The following is a 21,448-nucleotide window of genomic DNA, read 5'->3' as shown; positions in this document are numbered from 1 at the left end:
CTCAGAGATAATTCACAGGTGGGTGTCACCATGCTTTGTGTATAAAGTTGTTCAAATATGTCTGTTCCAATGTACTACTATTCTCCTAAGTTTCCTTCCTCTGCATATGACAGTCAATGATAATACAACACTCTATGGTGTAGGAAGATAAAAGTCCTAAAGTAATATGCAGAACACAAATATGATCCTGGTAAAATGACTTTTAAAACTTCCCGCTCAGTGTTCAAAGAGTGTGGAAAATGGTGCCCATCACGTGAATAAAAAGGGGGCCACATCTGCAAAGATATGAAGCACCCACAGGCATACAGAGCAGAGGATAAAAAGAAGGCCCAGCTGCCCAGAAAGGGAGGTTGTGAAAGGACAGACGGACAGCAGTGAATACCACAGGCGCATGCCTGAATGCAAGCTAAGTGCCTGAAGTCGGAGCTTGTGAATGAAGCCTCTGGTCAAGACCTCTTTCATCTTTTTGGAAATAAAGAAACCAAAACAAGTGAACAATGAATGTTTTATTACTGGCTAGAAAAACACTGCAGCAGTGACACCAGAAATCCCTCTCCGCTTTGCAGCAAAGAAATGTTTTTCCAAGAGTCACTCTGGTGGGGTCTCCATGGTCTTCTCAGCTTCTCCTGCAAGCTCCCTTTTCTCAGTTATTGTATTCCTGAAGAGCCTGGGCCATGAAGAGCTTGCCTAGGTTTTGGGCAGTGAACTCCTTGATGTTCTGGCAGTAAGTGTTAATCTGGCCTGATATTTGAGAAAGAGAAATCATAATTATGTTCAACAAACTGCTAAATGGCCTAGAGTGTCAAAACCAGAATCACTTGTACATTGTTTTAAATCAAGAATCCAATAAAGAAAAACCACCCAGTGGTATTTTTCCACAGGAGATGTCTTTTGCAAAGAGTCTGTCTTCCACTCTTGGCAACGCAAAGAAAAAACTCCCCAGGCTCGAGCTCCTATCTTTCAGGTGTCCATCAAAGGCTGACCATTCTGATCAGTCCCATTCAGACAACGGAGAAACGAGCACAGGCTCTCCCCAGCATGCAGGAAGATGAACAGAATAAAACCTCAGCTTGCAACTCAACAAGGTTCACCAGGTCCACGTGTGAGCAGCCACCTTAGTCTGGAATGTGACCGGTAGAAGTACAAAGGACCCTTCCCTTGGGTTACAACTAAGCAAGAGCCCAGACCTCTTGAAGGTCTTCAGGGGGGCTTTGATGTCATAAGGCTAGCACAGTTACACGTGACCTACATACGAGCCCCACGGACCACCTGAACCTGACCTAAAGGAAGAGCATATGTCTCGGTTCCTCTAGTCTAAAAAAATTGCAAAACATTTATTTAAAACATTCAACAAAAAGCTTCATGACAAATTTAAAACTCAGGGAAGCAAAAAATATGAATGGACTGCATGACAAGTTTTTAATTTCAAAAGAGCCCACTGCAAATGGTAAAGAAAGGGGTCCAGTGAGACTGGCTCACTGTGGAAAAATGCCTGCAGCCATGGCTGATGAGTAGTTCTGTTCCCAGGATCCCCTTGGTGGAAGAGGAGCTTTCACACAAAATACATACAATTATAATCTTAAAAAAAAGAAAATGATGAAAAAAAAGATGCAATTATTTCTACTTATGAGCGAGCGAGGATCATCCTCATGCAAACTGCGTCAGCTTAAATACTAGACTGCACTGGAGAGACAAGACTCTCGAGGTCCAGCCAGGCTAACCCATCCCTCCGTTACAGTCCTTGCTAGATTCCCTTGGATGCCACTGGTCTTTTAGATCCGTGCCAATATTCCCATCTCATTTTCATCAAAGTTCACTCTGCTGCTCTGCATGTACTGTAACGCCAGGACGTAGCCATCTAGCTGTACTGATCCTAGGCGACTGAACTTTCAATAATACATAATCACAGGAAGTGATGTCTGGATGTCACAGGAAGTCAGGATGAAAGAACTCAAAAGTCCTGTCATGGAGGAGGAGGACAGCCGTCAGTCAGCTGAGCCTGCACATTATCCACTATAGGCCACCGTCTCACATTGACTGGGAGCCAGGTTGCAGTACACGTTTGTTATAGATACGTGAGGAAGACCACGAGTTAACAAAACGCACAGGGAGCCCGCCTAACGCACAGATTCCTTCACCACGGTGCTCACAGAAACCAGCAAGTCTCGGTGTATATTAGCGCTTTAAGGAATCCGATTTTCTACCTCTCAATTAGTAAATTGTAGACGATGAGCTTTTATGTTTTCACTCTGATACAATTTCCAAAGACGCTAGCTGACTGAAGAATCACTTTTAACAAAACCTCCACACAAATGTTATAGCCGAGTAAGAGCATACCACAGTGCTTGCTGGGCAGTGGGGGGACACACCCTAACCCCAGGCACTCTGGAGGCCGGGCAGGCTACACAGGGGACCTTACCTCCAACAAGACAAATGCAGCCACTGAAAGGAGATGCCAAAACCAAGCATCCACAAAGAGGGCTCCTTTCTGCATCGCCATAGTCAAAGAAAGGGCAGTGTTTTCCTCACACCCAAAAGCCCTTTTCAGTTCGGATGAGAAGAGATGAATGAAAAGGCCTCGATTCCATGCTCTTTTGCATTATGAGCTTATAAGCCCTTTTCCAGGTTCCCACGAACATCTTATATAAAACCTATTTGGGAAGCTGATCATGTCAGCTCAGAAGTGTTCATATACACACATACCAAGTGAGGCCCTGCAAGGAGCCAAGACACAAAAGGGTTACAAGTCCTTAGCCACAAAAACTGCAGATGCTAGACACAAATTCACTTCTTCCACTTATAAAACACTAGTTTTAGCCAGGTGGCACATGCCTTTAGTCCTAGCACTCGGGAGGCAGAGGCAGGCGGATCTCTGTGATTTTGAGGCCGCCTGGTCTACAGAGTGAGTTCCAGGACAGGCGCCAAAGCTACAGAGAAACCCTGTCTCGAAAAACAACAACAACAACAAAAACCAAATCAAAACACTATTTTCAATGACTCATGATGGTGCTTGGGAACTTTTCATTACATATGGGTCCCTGAAGAAGACAAGAAGCCACATGTGTCCCTGTGGCCAGCAATACCTGCAATGAGCAGCGAATCCATCCTGGCAGGGGCCTGGTGGGGCTTGAAGAGTTTGGAGAGGTCTTCCTCAGGGAGCGGGGGCTCCCCTCGACTCTGGCGCTGCATATTCTCCTGCTGGCGACGCTGCTGATACTAAAATCAAAGGGAAAAGGACTTGATTATTTTTCTTAGTCAAGGAAACGGAGACTCTGCGCGTGCACACACGCACAACCACACGCGCGCGCACGCAGACACCCAGCCACCCCGGCAGCTCTGCATTCCAAAGAGAGCATCCATAAACGATAGTGCTTGGTAACTGGCTTCTGTGAGGCTCAATGCGGCAGCGATAAAGAGAGTTCCGTTTCCATCTGCTGCAGTCTCACTGTGTGCTCTAAGAGTCTACCGCTTCTGAGGGCAGCCTTGGCAGCTAAGGGCTTTGGAGGGGTCGTGATTCACCAGTGATGGATTAACACTTTGGACAAAGGGGTAGATCCCATGCAAACCAGTAGGAATAACCATTCTAAACAAACATAACTTGCTTTGCAGAGGTCTCATCGTACAGGAGAAGGGATACTGAGACAACGCAGTCCCCCTACTCACTCTGACCACGCCCTCACAAGCCCTCAGGTACTCTTGTAGCCAGCCCCTAAGAAGGTGTGGCTACAGCTTCCCCTACACAAACCAAAAAGGGATTCTGAACAGTGTCTGTGACTGAGCACAAACATCAATGAAGGGTTCAGTACACTACAGCAATAAATTTGTTTAGTGTATTGACACCCCATGTGAGTCCCTTCCCTACCGGGGGGAAAATAAAAGCAGGAGAATGAAACCAAGGCGGGGTCCCATCAGACATTTATCAGACATTATCTGCTATATGCTCTGTGTAAAAGAACACTTAACAGTATTCTCCATTCACTGTATGTGTGAACTGATGCTAAGATTCTTTTAAATACAACGCTCTCAGAACTACTTAGCTGTGCCTAGTTAGCACAGTGTGTTTATCATCACCTAGTGTATAGTACATTTTAGCAAAGTGGTCATGTGTAAACACTATTTTCACAGATAAACATTCTGAAGTCAACTTACCTATGAATCAAAGGCTAAGAACATTTTAAGAGTAATAAAAGCAGTATTCAAGATAGCATGAAAGCCACATGGCCACCAGGTAACAAGATAAAGCAAGGTTAAATGCACAAAAGGCTATGAATGTGTATATGAATAGTTGGGCTATCCTAGGGTTTTTATCTGTACTATACCATATTTTTCACAGCAGTTGGTCTATTATTTTCTATCAAAACTGCTTGCTCTTAATCACAACTGCTCAGTTTTTAAATGAACTGAAGATTGCTAAGTATGCCGCAATGAGCCACTACCAAACCAATTACAGTTAGTGAAGAAATGAGCTGTGACACTGCCTCTCTTCTGCCTCTCATTTCCTCATAATGGATCACCTATTTGCATAACCTTGGAATTACACTCTGAGCCAAACAGACCTGCTCCGTAGGTCAGGTGTTTTAAGTACAAGTGTAAACAAAGAATATTCTCTTCAGGTATGGGAGTCACCAGGTCAGCACCAGCACTGTCCCCACAGCTCTGCAGGACGCCTGAAGCATCGGCTCCATGGTGAGTGGCCGAGAAGCTCACCCTGCTCACCTGATGTTTCTGCTGCTGCTGCTTGCTGGTGTTTCTCATGTACGTGTTGTATTTGATTATGTCCTGGCTCATCTCATCCACCCGGTCCATCAGCAACTGGAGATTCTTCCCCAAGTGATTGCTGAAAAGCAAAGGACACAGTCATTCTTCAGGCTGTTGCTTTTAGTGTGCTCTGAACAGTTGTGAGATGTTAACTGAACCTGCCTTTTGTTAAAGCAATGAACCCATGTGTATATAGAAGCAGGGTAGCCAATGGTGAGAGCATAAGCCCAGGAGTGTCTGTGCTAGCTCTGTTGCTGATGTCAAACACAGGGAAGAGGGCCAGGAACTATTCAGCATATCTAGTCAGACATCTATAATGGGCATTTTTTAAAAGCCAAGTGTAATTTAAATTCTGTACTCCTGAACTTTTCTTCCTTAAAACCTTTCCCTCATGCCCCTGGGACTTTAAATTAGCAGTCACGAGAAAAACCATGTAAACAATTAAAGCTCCTCAAACTGCAGTTGTCAGCCAGGGTCTAAACGAAAGCCCAGCATTTACTCTGTGCAGCAGATGAAGACTGCTGTGTCTCTCACCATTCCAAGAACCCTAGTAAGTAGTCTTTTACTCCCTTCTCACCCCAGAAACTCCAATGCAGTTCAGTTACTAACATCTTCTTACGGGATGCTAACGGTAACAGAATGACCACAATATAGACCATTGCTGCCTCCAATCATCGCTGCTTCAAGGAAGCCTGGACAACTGACAGACAGACACACATTCCAACAGGGCTGGCTGACAAGCAGTACTCCCACTCACTAACTTCAGACAGACAGACAGACATTTGCTAAACTGTATTACACAGCAGTCTCAGCCGTAGGAAACAGGGAGACAGCAATGAATCAGACATGCCCGCTCTCTATCTTTACTGGACGGATAACTGCAGAGAGCCGCAGAGGCCCTTCAGATAGCATGTCCGAGTATCTCTGAGGAGATGACAGGCAGAAAACAGAGGATTAGGAGTCATCTATGCCAGAAAATGTAGCAGAGAAAAGACAGCACAAGTGATGAAGGCCCGAGACAGGCAAGAAATAGGCATTTGAAAATCCATTTGATTTAAAAGCAAAAACCACCCAAGGAGCCCAGGGGCATCCAACCTGGTCACGTGGTTTGTGTGAGTGAATCTTCTCCTCTACAATGTGCAAGTGTCCTACTCAATTAAAGACTAACCTGCTTCCTGTCGAATGGCTAGCACAGTGAAATACGAGCCAGGTGTGGTAGTGCATGCCTCTGATCCCAGCACAAGGGAAGCAGAGACAGGGACATGTCAGAGCTCAAGTCCAGAACTCCAGGTCGACACAGAGAGACGATGTCCTGAAAAACCAAACCAAGCCCCACCCCACCCCCAAAAAAACCCCACAAATAGTGACGTGCCACTCCAGAAAAAAATGCCCTTAGCTTGAGCAAGCCCAGCAGCAGTGAGCTTTACAGAAATGGGGTATCACAGAGAAGCAGAGTGCTGGTGGCTCCATTTCCTGTCTCAGCAGCCAACTGGTTGAAGAAGAAACAGGCTGGGGAGCTTGGGACCAAATCAAAGGAAAACTAACTCAATTATGGATTCCATCTGTAACCAGAAAATTACAAAGTTTGGGTTCTTTCTTATATGGTGCTATAACAGAATGAGAGGCACGCACACGTACATGTGCGTGCGTGCGTGCGTGCGTGCGTGCGTGCATCTATCCACATTTTAATGCCACTCAAGCAGCTCTTGAACAACCTTGACTCATTAAGTCCACCGGCCTAATCTCTATCTTCTGCCCTTTCCTTCGCACAGGTTGTCATGGAGCCCCCCCCCGCCCCCGCCCCTTCCTGCCTCCGTCTCCCTCGTGCTGCCATTTCAGGCCATGTGCCACCACACCTGGCTTCAAGTGCTACTTTAATACTTAATTCACACTTACAGTATTCCATTGAAATTTTGAACCACTTTTTAACCTGAAAAATATTTCTTCTCCGAGCACTGAGTATTTGTTGCTGTTTTGTAATATCTTAATAGTTTGATTTTAATCCAGCCAGAGTCAAGTGTTTGGGCATATGGTGGAAGATGAGGAATGAGAGTGATTTTTTTTTCCCTAGTAGCTAACCAAATGTCCAGAACCACTGATTAGTCAGTCCACATTGCTTCCCAAGTACCTTCAGAATTCATTTAACAATACTGCACCCCACCCTCGCTCTTTCACCACCTACGGGGGCCACACTTTCACTGCCAGTCACTCCCTTAGACAACGAGGATTAATCTGTAAGATATTACTGCACTTAACATATTGCACCGAGAAGCAAGTAAAGAGATAAGCGCGAAAGTGCTGAAACAGATGTACAACAGATGTTTATAAAAGATGGCTTGGAAGGATAAAGTGAGGTCCCCCCAGATGACTTGACAACTGAATTCTGGGTTTCTGAAAGGGAGATGGTGGCAGTCAGGCAAGGAGAGTGGAAAAGCCTACTTCAGATACTGGGGAAAGCAGTGTGCTGGGACGCCAGTGTGGATAAGGAGTCGCATGTAAGGACGGTCAATAGCTCAGCAGGCGGGAGAATACACTCGGGACCGGGAACGTGCTCATTCCGGCAGAGCCATGCTACCAAGACCCCTGAGTGAGAACTCTAACAGTGCAGAGGTGGGCAGCAGACACCATACAGACCTTTACAATCTTGGGCTCCTGTCAAAAGACAATCAAAGACTTCAAAGGAGCAATGTGAGCATCTTGTCTGCACTGAGCAAGGCAACTATTTTGAAAGAGGAAAGGAAGCTGGGAGGTGGCGCACGCCTTTAATACCGGCACTCGGGAGGCAGAGGCAGGCGGATCTCTGTGAGTTTGAGACCAGCCTGGTCTACTGAGTGAGTTCCAGATCAGCCAGGGCTGTCTCACAGAGAAACCCTTTGAAAATAAAAAATTAAAATAAATAAGAAATTAAGACAGGAAAGGGTTAAAGTTAGGATGTTAAAAATAAGTGAGCACTATGGGGGAGGGGGGATGGAATCTTGAAATTTACAGGCAAATGGATGGAACTAGAAGAAACCATTCTGAGCGACGTAACCCACTCACAAAAAGACAGGCAATGTATGTACTCACTCATATGTGGATTTTAGAAATAAAGTAAAGGATTGCCAGCCTGCAGTCTAGGCTGCGGGAGAGGCTGGTAAACCAGGAGGACCCTAAGAGAGACATACATGGTCCCCTGGAGAAGGGGAAAGGGACAGGACAGATCTCCTGAGCAAATTGGGAGCATGGAGGGAGGAACTCATGAGCAAAGAGGCCCAGACCAGGCTGGTGAAACCCACAGAAACAGCTGACCTGAACAAGGGAAAACTTGGTCCCCAGACCGATGGCTGGGAAACCAGCATAGGACTGATCCAGACTCCCTGAATGTGGGTGTCAGTGAGGAGACCTTGGAAATCTATGGGGCCTCTTGCAGTGGATCAGTACTTATCCCTAGCATAGGAATGGACTCTGGGAGCCCATCCCACATGGAGGGATACTCCCTGAGCCTAGACACATGGGGGTTGGCCTAGGCCCTATCCCAAAGAATATGACAGACTTTGAAGACTCCCTATGGAAGGCCTCACCCTACCTGGGGAGCAGAAAGGGTATGGGATGGGTAGGGTGTTAGTTGGTGGGGGGCAGGGGAGGAGGAGCCTGGGATTGACATGTAAAATAATTTTCTTTCTAATAAAAAAAGGGGGGGAGCACATTAGCATATTAGAGGAAAAATAAATGAGAAAAAAGCAGGAAGTTTTACCACCAAAATAAGTTAAGGAAAGATAATGGAGTTTTAGCTTAAAGTAGCAAAAGTTCTTGGAACTAAGATGAGCTCGCCCTTCAATGTACATGCGGGAGACAGAGCCAGGCGAGCACTGACACTGGAGGATGAGCAGGAGAGAGAAGGGTGAGTAAAAGTAGCCCCTGCTAAGGAATGGATCCAAAGGAAGAGTCCCATGGGGAATTAGCCAACAGGACTCAGTGCCGAGCAGAGGCATCCAGGACACAGGGACAAGCTAGTTCTTAGAGCTCTGCTGAGCGCTGTGTCACTGCTGTGAGGAGACAATATATCATCATAACAGGGAGCGTGGCGGCACACGGACAGGGGTGGAGCGTGGCGGCACGCAGGCAGGGGTGGTGCTGCAGCTGAGGCTGCTATATCTTGCAGGCAATGGGAAGTTGACTGTGTCACTGTCAACCTCAGTGACACAGGAAACCTCAGTGCCCACCACCACAGTGACACACTTCCTGCAACAAAGCCACACCTCCTAATCTTGCCACTCCTTATTAGATTATGGGGGCCAATTACATTCAAACCACCATAAGCTCCAACAACACACAAAGGATGGAACACTGTAGAATGAGTTAGTGGGAAATGAGGAAATAAAGACAGTGATAGAAAACCCTATCAAGACATTTAAACACAAAACAAGAAAGAGGTGAAAAGCTGGAGAATAATAGCATAAAGTCAGGGTCATTCTTTCTGCAATGGGAAAGCCTGGAGATGACGGGAACCTAGGAATGATGGGAAATGAGAGTCTAAGCGGAGGACGAACACTGGGGTCCCTCAACTCAGTCAGGCCAGGGTAGACCTGGGCAGGGTGGAATTGCCTGGGGGGAAAATTTTAACAGTGGAAGAATAGAACTACGTCAAGGCTCAGAAATACCAATGACATACTGCGTGTTAAGTAAGACACTTACCCTCTTCAGTGCAGAGACCAGGGAAAGAATATACCCACTCAGGCAGCAGGGAGATGACAGAGAACAGGAGAGCTGCTGCCAAATTCGGAGAAGCTGCAGCAGAGTTGGACCTTCAATCTCGGAGCCTGGCTACACTCAGCAATAAGAAAGCTCAAATAACCCTTTGTGGGGCTGGAGCGATAGCTCACTGGGTGAGAGTGTGTGCTTTTCTGGAATGGTACTCATGTTCAGTGCCCAACACCCATGTCTCTCAAGTTCCCGGGGGACCTGACACCTCTGACCACCCCCCCATGAGCACATGAGTGCACACCTAAACATGTACACGTACGTACGTACATACGTGTACACACACACACACACACACACACACACACACACACACACACACACACACACACACGAGTAATGGGAGAAGAAAAAAACTAAAACCACCCTCCCAAATTCCTAAATTTTCCTTTCCACTAATTTCTTTCAACTGATAAACCATGTACTAAAAAGTATAGTATATACAGTAAAAGAAGACTGCTGTAACTACGGCTATTCAGACGTCAAAGATACTGCAACATGTATACTGTGGCAGTGGTCTTTAGAAACACAAGCGGGCAGAAGCACTCAAAAAGAAACACAATGAAGAGGCACCAGCCATTAACAATCCATACCCATTCCATACCCATTCAGAGAAAACCAGTTCCCGCACCAGAAGCCATTTTCCTAGGTGATCTTTTCAGTACTGCTTTAGCCAGTATATGGAAACAGGGAGTTCCTGTGAGGAGTTTCTGCAACACAGCCCTGCCTTTTATTGCCAAGGAAACCAAGAACTGTAAATAGATAACTTAAACAGATGTGAACCAAGACAGTGTGAAGTCGGCTCTCACCCCAGCATCGGATCTAATCCTGAAGACAGGACGCTCGGCCCTAGTTTACTGTCTCAAAGGAGGAGCAGCATTGCTTTGCATGGGTGACAAGCTCAAGACCTGAGCTCTACAAATGTTAAAATGAACAAAGACTGATTGAAAATGCCCATCTAGTAAACTGTACAAGAATAATTAAGACTCTAAACAAAAGGAACTGTACATTCTAGGGATGCACAAAAAAAAAAAAAAAAAAAAAAAAACAAATCAACTGTAACTACAAGAACTGATACCCACATATGGGCAAGGAAGAGAAAATAACCCTAATATAGAAGGAAGGAGCTGTGTAACAAAAGCTTGAAGGAAGAAAGGAAGGAAGGAAGGAAGGAAGGAAGGAAGGAAGGAAGGAAGGAACGAAGGAAGGAACGAAGGAAGGAAGGAAGGCGGGCGGGCGGGCGGGCGGGCACACATCCACACATCAGTGCGTTATACTACCAATATCAGCAATTAATAAGGATGTACGGCCGGGGCGTTGGTGGCGCACGCCTTTGATCCCAGCACTCAGGAGGCAGAGACAGGTGGATCTCTGTGAGTTCGAGGCCAGCCTGGTCTCCAGAGCAAGTGCCAGGACAGGCTCCAAAGCTACAAAAAGAAACCCTGTGTGGGGGGGAGGGGGGGTTCTGGGGGGGTAGTGGGGGGCGCACAACAAAACATAAGAATGTAGGAAACGTACATTGTGGCATTGAAGGCTCTATGTAACAGGTCACAGGTTCAGGATAGGCACTGTTTCCCACCCAGGACACTAACTTACCCTTTAAACATGTTCACAGGGAAAGCAGAGGCTTCTCTTTCAAAGTCACCACAACAGAGAGGATAAAACCATAATCAAATAGGATTTTGGAACTTTTGGGGATAGGGCAAGCTAGGATAATATTCTTGGCTACTACAATCGTTGCCTGAACAAACAGGAATTACAGCCAGGCTGACTGGTGGCCTGCCAGGGGCACAGAGGCCGTGTTGTTCTGTGTGCTCCACAGAGAGAGGCAGGGAGAGAAGAGGTGAGCACACAACTGTGCGCTAACACAGCAAGCTGTACCCGCATGGCCTAGAGGGCTCTCAGCATGACCAAAGAGTCAGAAACACAGGTATGCATGCCAAATGCCTTTGTTAAAAATAGTAATAAGTAATCTTGTCAGACATATGTAAGGACTGTGTAGCTTTGATGGCTGGAGAGATGGCTCAGAGGTTAAGAGCACTGACTGGCTGCTCTTCCAAAGGTCCTGAGTTCAACTCCCAGGAAACACATGGTGGCTCACAACTATCCATAATAAGATCTGGTGCCCTCTTCTGGTCTGCAGACAGAACATTTGAATGAATGAATGAATGAATGAATGAATGAATGAATGAATGAATGAAATAAAAGCAGCTTTGCAACTAAACAGTACACTCTTTGTTTCCTTGAAACCTAGCTGTATCATTTAGCATTCTGGTTACCATTAGTTGTCCATCTTGTTGCCCTTCACGGCCTTTATGGCGGATTAGCGTGATGGACAACACGGAGAACACTGGTCTGCAGTCTTTTGCTCCTCTCATAATTACAAAGCTCTTTATTTTTCTTACAAATGATAACAGCAAATCTGATAAATAACTGAGTTCTGCTCCAAACTGACGGCGTAAGAAAATACACCTTATTGGCCCAACTCAAGTTAACCGGGGGTCGGTTGCCCCTGTCCCCACTGCTTATCATGCCTGAAAAGTCTCCCTTCTCTTTTATTCTTTTTTCCTCCGATAACCTATCAACTGGTGGTGTCGTTTGCAGAGCTTGAAGCCATGTCTAAAAGAGTTCTCAGAAGGCACTGAAGTTAAGAGGAGGAGGCCCTGAGTCTCCTCTGAGGAGGCTGTCAGGCACTGGGGGCTGCCCTACCCTGGGCAGCATGAGGCCCTGTGAGAAGAAAAGTGAGAAGCAGGGCTACTTCCTAGACAGCAGTTGGACAGCCAGAGCAGGCCAGTGGGACTGGCTGTGCTGGCATTGTGTGTCTGCTGCCCCCACCCCCACCCCCACCCCCACCCCCACCCCCACCCAGGGGGGGGGGGAGGCTGGTTTTAGCGCCTGTCTCTTTCCCTGGGATCTGGCAGTCAACATTCAATACAAAACCAGGGTGGAGAAACAGAAATGAAGGTCACAATCCCTGACCTGCACCCTGCAGGCCAAGCCAGCCAAGCCCTCATGTCCGGGGGAGCCTGAGATGTCCACAGTGCATGCAGACATGTGGGAATCAGCTGTGCAAACTGAAAGCTAGAATGCATGAGCCGGAGGCCACCCGACTCCCCTTCAGGTAGGCTGCAGAGGAGGAGGGGCCAGGGCAGTTGTGTTAGCATAGCCATCGCAACGCACTCTGACTATGAGCGGATGGGAACTGTAGCAACACAAGAGGCTTACTGCACTTGGATTTTCTGTATTCAGGTTTGCATGGTTTGGGAGGGAGGCAGGCAGGCAAGCAGGCAGGCAGGCAGGGAGGGAGGGAGGAAGACACCCCTTAGCTAGGCATGTGGCATACACCTGTGAGCACAGCACCTAGTAGTCTAAGGCAGAAGAGCTGTGAGTACTGAAGGAGCAACTGTCTCTCTAGTCAACTGATTATCTACTCTGCCTGTTCATTTCATAACGGACGCCTACTGATGCCCCACAAAGGAAAATCACTAACGTCTAAAGGGCATTTAAGACAAGCTGTTGGTGAATGTACTAACACTTCTCCTACGAGGACTGGGGCCTGAAGCAGCCAATCAACAAGTCACTAGCCTAGCATGTGTGAGGTCATGCACTCAATCCCTGTGACTACCCAAAAACAAAACAACAAACAAACAAATGAACAAAAGAAGGAAAGAAAGAAAAAAAAAAACAAGAAATTGGGGAAGTGTCAGGAGACAAAGAATAATTTCAGAAATATAGCAAAATAAAAAATATTATCTTGTCAATTTGACAGCTAAATTGCATTCTTGCTGCAACTTCTAAAACAGCAGAAGCCCTTGTCAGGATCAGAAATGCTAAGTTTGGTCAAGTGTGCTAATAACTGGAAGTTTTTTGCTTGGGAAGCCTCCATCTGAACAGGGGCAGCTGCAGTCAAGCCAAGACCTCTGTCTCCTCGTGAACGTCACAGAGTCAGAGCACAGCATGAGTCTCAGGGACCCAGTACAGTAAACAGGATCAGACCAAATTTCAGAGCCTCCCTGGCCATTATCCTCCCAGGGCCCAAATGACACAGCCCAGGGCTCTTACAACCTCGATCACTGAGGGTTTTCACAGGGGTCTTAACAGGGCTAGACAAACATTACCCACTGTTACGTGTTCTTCGGTCGTTTCTCCTTGTTTTATTATAAAAGGAAGAAGGTTTGCTTGCTTACCTGCTTGCAAGGCTGAGCAGCTCATGTTTATCCGCCACGGCTGACTTCTTCTCAAGCTCCCACATTAGGACATTGATGAGATGGGAATTCTTAATTACGATCGGCACTTCCTCAAACATGTGCTCAAAGGTGATGCTTGCCTTTTTCAATCTGTGAAGCCAGTGACAGATACTTGAGGCTGGTGGTCAGAACTGAAAAGCAACCTGGCTATTTCAGGTTTTACAATGTTACGGGCACTCTCCGTGGTCTGTGTTTCACTGGCTCTTCTAAAGGCTTTGGGGGGGGGGGGGGGGATCGAGGTGGTGTTGATTTGAGTAACTTTGAGTTGAGTAACTCTGAAAATGACCCGAATAAGGACTGTAAGCCTGAAAATGAGGTCCCTGGCAAAAGAAACTACTCATCCTCTGTAATCAGGAGTTCTCAAACCTTCAGTGACACTGAGATGCCACTTGAGTTGTGACACAATCTACACTTAGGGCAGCTAGAAAAGGGCCATGCTCTACACTTCGGGAAAATTACAGCCACGAGAACAGTCTCAGGAGATGCCACAGCAAGTGCGGAACACAGCTTCTCCTAGGTCAGGGGCAACCCCACACTCACAACTCTTCATGAGTCAGCTTTTCTTTGAAAACTCTAAACGTGGGATTTTTAGGAGCCAATTGGGAAAGCAGAGAAGAAGTGTCCACCATGAAGTTTCAGAGGAAGGAAGAACCTTCACAGTAACAGAAGACTTCTAAATACTCTCTAAATGTGCTTATTCCCTTGCCACAAAATGGGATCACAGAACAGTTAATGTGCTCTGTACCTCTTACCCCCTAAGTTCCAAGAAGCCACTTTTTTTTCTCTGAATCCTTGAAATGTTTAGGTCTATTGCACGCCATCCAACAGGCCGCACGGTGCAGAAGCAGGCTACAGCTTGCAATCTGATGGTGGCTAAGCACTCTCTCTTCTCACACCCTTTATCCTACCACTTTTAAAGGGCTTCAAATACGGTGGGTAATTAGTTCCCACTAACTGCAGTCACCGTAAAAAAACAGCAGATGAGATTTTCCATACAGAATCATTCAAACACGGAGAGGGAGAAAGCCAGTGGCACTTGTACACGCAGAAGCGTTTTCATCCACACGCCAGTGGCATTACCATAGCCCAGCACGTGGCTAACGGAAATCCTAAAGCAATCACACGAGTCCTTTACAACGTGCCTCATGGGCACGGAACACTTACGCTTCGGGGGAAAAATCCTTCTCTTTACAAACTTCCATCAGTTTAGGAGTCAGTCTGTATGCCTTCAGTGAGAGAGAACCTTGGGCAGTTTTTATGGGATCTCAAAAAAGAAAAAGAGAAAGATATCACTGAGAATATTGTCACTACTAGTTCTCATACAGTACTAGTTCTGGGCACACTGTTACTTATCATACAAGCTTTGAAATATGAAGACCAAAAGAAATAATCAGGACATCATTTGAAGCTGACTAAAACCAGCATAGCTTCCTCCTTAAAACAAAAACTAAGAGCCAAAATCTAGGTGGGATACCTTCAAATCCATCCCTCAATGAGAACCAGTCAACTTGGTGAAAATTAAATATGTGATAATGTCCTATAGATCTTGCATAGATAGGAGAAAATATTCATGAATATTAAACATAGAAAATCTCTGTGTATACTTCTCCAGCCCTTCAGTCAATAAACTGAAAACAAATAGCCCTGGGAACAAAGCGTATCATCCCAGTGAGTGCTGTCCACGGTTCTTCACTAAAGCAGATGTAAAAACAAAACCACTCCGTCCAAGTGCTATCACAACTTGTCTTTTCAGTCTGAGAAACAAAGTTTGTCAAAACTGACTGCTTGAACGAACACTCGGCAAGGAAGGGAGCTTAGCGCTTGCTGCATGATAACGGCTCTGGTGTGCCAACGCTTGCCTAAAACCTGTGTTAGCATTCATGTCGTCTGAAATTCAACACAGTCAAACTTTTAGCAATAGGTGATAAAATGAAAACCAAAATAGATTGAAGCAAGTGGAAAATTCATCAAGGTCTGATGATGCAATGTTTCCAGCCAATATAAGTGCACTTTAACAACTTGTTCTCTCTGTAATCCAATTGCTAACACACTGAAACAATTTCAGGGCAGCTCATAAGATTGATCGTATTCATTAGTATTTTTTCTGACAGATACTCAGGACGTTACATTTACTTCTCAGCTGGAAACTATATGCAAGTCTGCCAGATATGGCAAACTGTGAGTGTTTGGGAAGGGGGAGGCTATAAAGCTGTTAAATTGCCTACGGTTCTGATATAGCACAGAACATCTGGTCTGGAGAGCTTGAGGAAACACCATTAAATAGGCCGAAAAGAAAAAAATCTTTGTGCTAAGAAACAGTCCAGGTTTTGTACACTGCTGTCAGAGGTATAAAAAAAGAAAAAAAAAAAGGAAAACTTGGCAAGCTGCATTATGATTGGTCAGTCACGTACAGAACCAGACACGCCAGCAATCGGGGTTTGTTAGACATCTGGTCTTATTCCACCAGCCCCTGCAAGGAAGGAGGGAGATGAGAAAAAAAATGAAGCAGCTACTCCAGCATTCCAAAACGTACACATCAGGGCTCTGATAGCAAGAAAAATAAACAGAAAGAAGGAAACCCTGTCTAGACGGAGCTGCTGCTGAGGCTGCTGCAGAACGGGGCTGATATTTACTTGAGAAGGCCTGCCAGGGCTTCTCCGTGAGGCAGAAAGACAGAAAGCAAAAATAGCAGTAATAATATTACGGGAGGAAAAGAATAATAAAGGAGCCTCCTACTAACCGTAAATGAGAACGACGGACTCTTCAATGGCGTGCTGGTAACTAAATTGAGAATCCAGAAGCGCCCGGGTCACGAACGAGCCGTAGTACGTGGACTGATACCAGCCCACGTGCAGGTGGTCGATGTTGACATGGCGCAGGCTTCGCATCATCTCCATCTGATACTGGACTAGAGATGCAAGGGGGGGGGGGGGTTAGAGAAGAAAAAAACAAATAAACACACAAAAAAAACCAAGCATTCAAAGATACCACTAACATTGAAAATAAACCTTTCTTCATTTACACAGAAAGAGAACAAAGTTTTCAAATCATTCTTTCCCTTTTTAACAAAATCACGTTTTGTACAAAAGGTATTCGAAACACCTAGTTAATGAATGTCCTGCTCTACTCCTCTTTTCAAAAGCTCTAGAAACCATGAGTGCATGAGGAAAGGTGTACAACTATCAGACTGCAGCCACTCCAGCTGGATTAATAGTGAGACCGTCACCACTGTCTCCTTCGCAAGCGGCCATCAAGAAAACCCCACCGCTCACATAGGAACCAGGCACAGGCTACACAGCTGCTTCAACGTAAGAACTCACTTTTGCCTTCATCTAGTGCCCCCTGCTGCATCTACTTGTCTTCTCTTTGCGTTCATTTGTGCTAACAGATGATTTTTTATTAGACAGGTTGTATTTTAATCACCATACAATGAAAAGGTCTGATGATGTTTCCTTCTGCTGAATTAATGACACTCTCTCTCTCTCTCTCTCTCTCTCTCTCTCTCTCTCTCTCTCTCTCTCTCTCTCTCTATTTCATTTAAGGCAGTATTAACTAGAAAGAGGGACATATTCATAAAAATAAATGGCATTACGAAGCAATATAGAGCTGGAGAAATGGCTCAGAGGTTAAGAGAAGTGAGTGTAGCCTTCAGCATAGACGTCAGACAGCTCTCAAGAGCCTTTACCTCCGCCTCTGGGGAGGACTAGATGCCCGCATCTCGGCTGTGGATGTACACACACACACACATAAACACACACAAACACACATAAACACACAAAAACACACACACACACAAACACACACACACGCACACACACACACGCACACACACACACACACACACACACACACGCACACACACACATAAACACACACACACACACACACACACGCACACAAACACACACACACACGCACACACATAAACACACACACACACACACACACACACACACACACATAAAAATAAATCTTTTAAAATAAGCATTACAGGTTAACAATGCACACCAAAGGTAAAATAAAGGGGAAAGTTTTACAGTCAACAAGCTATTTCTGTAATAAAGAATGAACACATGGCTGCTTAGGATAGCCATAACTGCTTCACCTTGAACCTGCCAACTTTACTTTTAAAACTTGATGAAGTTTTGCCAAAAATTTTATTACTGCTATTCCCCTGGTCATAGCACTATCGTTTCAAAAAGCAAACAAGACTCATATCACAATGTTTTTCAACATCTGACATTAGGCAAAGAAATCAATTTTACGTCAGGAGTAGAGGATGACTGAAAAACTGCAGAAAAGGCCCAAACAGAGTGCTCCAATCTACCACTATGTGGCAGGAAGGACCGCACTGCAATTCCACAGTCACCTGAGCGAGCGGATGGATGCAGACAACTCTCTTCCACGGGAGCTTATTCACTCATTAGCCTCTGGCTGTATTGCTTCTTTCGTTCTTTCTTTCTTTCTTTATTTTTTTAAAGAGTATGGTGGAGGAGCTGGAGAAATGGCTCAACAGTTTAGAGCACTTGTTACTCCCACACAGGACCTGTGTTTAGCTGCCAACACAACATTGACAACTCCAGCTCCATGAGTCTTCTACCCCTGTGGGCACCAGGCATGCAAGCGTGCATATGCATGTATACACTCAAAACACCCACATACAGCAAAAAGGGCAAAGGGTGTCACAAAGCAGGGGACACTAAGATGCTACACGCTTTTATAAAGAATATGTGAAAACAAAGCCCTATAAACCATGTTACATCCTAAACTACAGTTAAGAACACCTCAACGAGGCTGGAAGCATAGCTAGCTCAGCAGTAGCTCATGGAAAGTTCAATACCTACCTACTCAAGCTAAAAAGAAAACAATAAATCAGCGAGCCACAATCAAATCAATAATCTTATATCAAGTATTCTTGTCTTGGTACCATCTCTTTCTGTGATGGAAGAGACACCCTACAATCCCCCTCCTTTCGGCAAACTTAACGGATTCTCCGAGACAACCCAAATCATTCCTTTGGTCTCTAGCTACGATACTCTTAAGTTAACTTATCTGACGAATTTTAACCAAATTTAACTTACAAATAAATGTCTTAATACTCTTAGTAAAATGGGAGCTAAAATGAAATTCGTTAGATTGTTTTACAACAACGAAAGTGAAAGAGGAATGGAGGAATTATCAAACAATCGACAGGACAAATACCATTAAAAAACAAACACCAGTACTTGGAAAACTTGTGTCAGTGAGTGGTGAAGCCTTAGCCCGAGAGGGTTAGCATCTACCACACATCTGCTAGTGAGTAGTCAAGCCTTAGTGCCATCTACCAACTTGGAAGAGTAGAAAAAAGATGGAGTGCTCCTGAGCCAGTCCTGACATTTTCCCTGTGGGGATCTTGCGTCTCTGATCTTTAGTGTTCTGGTTTCTAAAGACATCTGAGAACTTAGCCCAGTCAAACGCTAGGCCTCTACATTGTTCATTGGACATGCTAATTATAAACAATGACTTGTCTATTAGTTAAAGCAGGCATGCATTAGGACTTAAATTAAAGTGCATTTTTGGGAAAAAATAGTCTATAAGCTTGCTAAGACTCCCTCAAATGGCTTGGATAAGATGGATTTTACAAGAGCATTTTAGAATACCTCACAGAGTTTTAAAAAATTCCAAGATCAGTAGCAAAACTCCAGTGTCCAGCTCCCCCTCTTCCCTATGCCATAGGACCTCCAGTAAGACCAAGAAAGATGAAGCCCTTCTCTACACTAGAAGCAGACACACAAGCCCCCAGACTGCTGGATGGAGAAAGAAACCCGAGGACTAAGAGCCCGAGACCTGATTATCATGGGAGGGCCTCTGCACCACAGGGAAGAACTAAGATTCTGGAAGGTTTGACACACTTTTTCACAAGTCACCTAACCACCTCAAACCAATATAAAAATGGAAATGCTAAGAGCAAAAACAAGTGAATGAACAAAACCATTTTCAAAAATTCCAAACTGGGCCAGATAGGTGGTGCATGCCTGTAATCCCAACCATTGGGAAACAGACAAGAGGATTGACTGCCTTGAGCTGAAGGCCATCCTGATCTTTGTGAGTTCCAGAACAGCCAGAGATCTCATAGAAACCCCAAAACTGGGAGAACAAACAAAACGCCCCAGTGCACTGGAATTTCACACTCTACAGCAAATCTGTGTTTGGCCCATTCTGTACAAAGTGTCTTTAATGTGAGGGGGCTCCACTGTGAGGCTAGGCAGAGGCCCGAGCCAAAGCATGTGCTGTCTGAGAAAGGTCACTTGGAGTCAACTTAGAAACTGATGTTTCTACCATGTGAAGCTAAGGAACCAGACAGCTCACGAAAAGTCATGTGAACTGAGCCTACCTGCAGACATTTAACTGAAGGACTGTCCTGGTTCTCAGGTTGACGGACACATGTGGTTCTTATCTCCCCTCTTAGCTTTTGTTTCCCTCCCACCCCAGTTTTCAAAAAGCTTGTTGCTAAAACTAAGTACAAGTAAACAGTAGACAGCACCACTAAATTCTCAAGACCAAAGCAACACTCCCAGCAGCCACCGCCAGCCCACTCGGTTAAGGTGACACAGTAGCTGGCACCCATTTAGGGGCTCACTGTAGAGATCTAAGGAAACCAATCGTGAAGTGGTGACGTGACCTTTACAGTAAGTTTTACACTGTCAATAACAGGAGCGGCCATTTTGGATTTTGATTCCTAGGTTAACACCACTGCTTTTGTGGCTGTGCTAAGTCCATCAGAAGTGGGCAGATTGACAAGCACAGAATCCACTGAGCTATAAACCACAGATAAAAAGAGAAGCCTCAGCGCATGCGGATGAGGCCAAGTTGTAGCCCACAGCTCTGGGAAGCATGACACTCTTCAAACTCACATCTAGCCATTCCCATGTAGGGAGTGGCTCACACCAGAAGGAAGAAAGTCAAATCCAAAGGAAGCAAAAGGAAGAAGAAAAGGAGCCCTTAAGAGTCAGCTGAAACTCGCCCTTGCTGCACCAATGCAGACCAGTAAAGCAACAAGCTGTCAACTTCCCATCCTGGGAGGAGAAGCAGTGGAAGCAGACAGCCAATGGTATTCATTTCTGAATTAACGGCTGGGGAATCCTGGGAATTTTCCAAGGGAAAATGGCAAAGGGAAAATCCTTCAGAAGACGGACTACTTTAAAACTGATGACAATGTTCAACAGAAGGGCTTGAAATTTCATTACAAGAAGTCTGGAGAAGAAGCTTTAAAATATTCGTAGCTGAAAAACCGAACACTCAGACTGGAGAGCTGGCTCAGTGGAAGGGCACCTGCTGCCAGGCCTGATGGTTCCTGTGCTCTATCCCTGGACCCCTGAGGTTGTCCTCTGATGTCCTCAGGTGCACACTCACACACTTTGTGAAAGCAAGGCACGTCTCTAAGCAACGGAAAAGAAGCGGCAAGCGGCAAACACATGTTGCAGACAAACTGGCGGTTATTACTGAGCCACCTCAGATTCCCAATACAAAACCTGCACCCGGATGCAAGGGAGGTGGTGCCCTCACGTGAGGCCGCTTACGATGATATGGGCTGAAGCTTCACGGATCACTCCAGCCTCCACCACCACCTTAACCTTCTCAAGCAACAGAGAACCTGGTGGCAGCACCAGCAGCTGCCCCAGGTCTGGCACCAATGCCTTCACTTTTCCAGGCACGCCTACCTT

The 21,448-nt window shown here is 45.6% G+C and overlaps 1 protein-coding gene across 1 annotated transcript in view; it reads right to left on the bottom strand.

Annotated features, from left to right (window-relative positions):
- Positions 1-488: 488 nt before the first annotated feature.
- Positions 489-21,448, bottom strand: part of Eif3h (eukaryotic translation initiation factor 3 subunit H) — an 84,131-nt gene continuing 63,171 nt past the window's right edge. Inside the window, exons 3-8 of the mRNA XM_027431421.2 lie at positions 16,486-16,653; positions 14,910-15,009; positions 13,686-13,835; positions 4,717-4,837; positions 3,084-3,216; positions 489-741 (exon numbers count right to left, since the gene is read on the bottom strand). Of these exons, the coding sequence (XP_027287222.1) occupies positions 644-741; positions 3,084-3,216; positions 4,717-4,837; positions 13,686-13,835; positions 14,910-15,009; positions 16,486-16,653 (770 nt within the window). The 3' untranslated portion in view covers positions 489-643. The remainder of the gene's footprint in view (positions 742-3,083; positions 3,217-4,716; positions 4,838-13,685; positions 13,836-14,909; positions 15,010-16,485; positions 16,654-21,448) is intronic.

This window comes from Cricetulus griseus, chromosome 10, assembly GCF_003668045.3.
Source record: "Cricetulus griseus strain 17A/GY chromosome 10, alternate assembly CriGri-PICRH-1.0, whole genome shotgun sequence".
In the NCBI taxonomy this organism is placed as follows: Eukaryota; Metazoa; Chordata; class Mammalia; order Rodentia; family Cricetidae; genus Cricetulus; species Cricetulus griseus.
The sequence above is the reverse complement of the archived record's forward strand: the minus strand, read 5'-3'. Positions and strand labels throughout refer to the sequence as shown.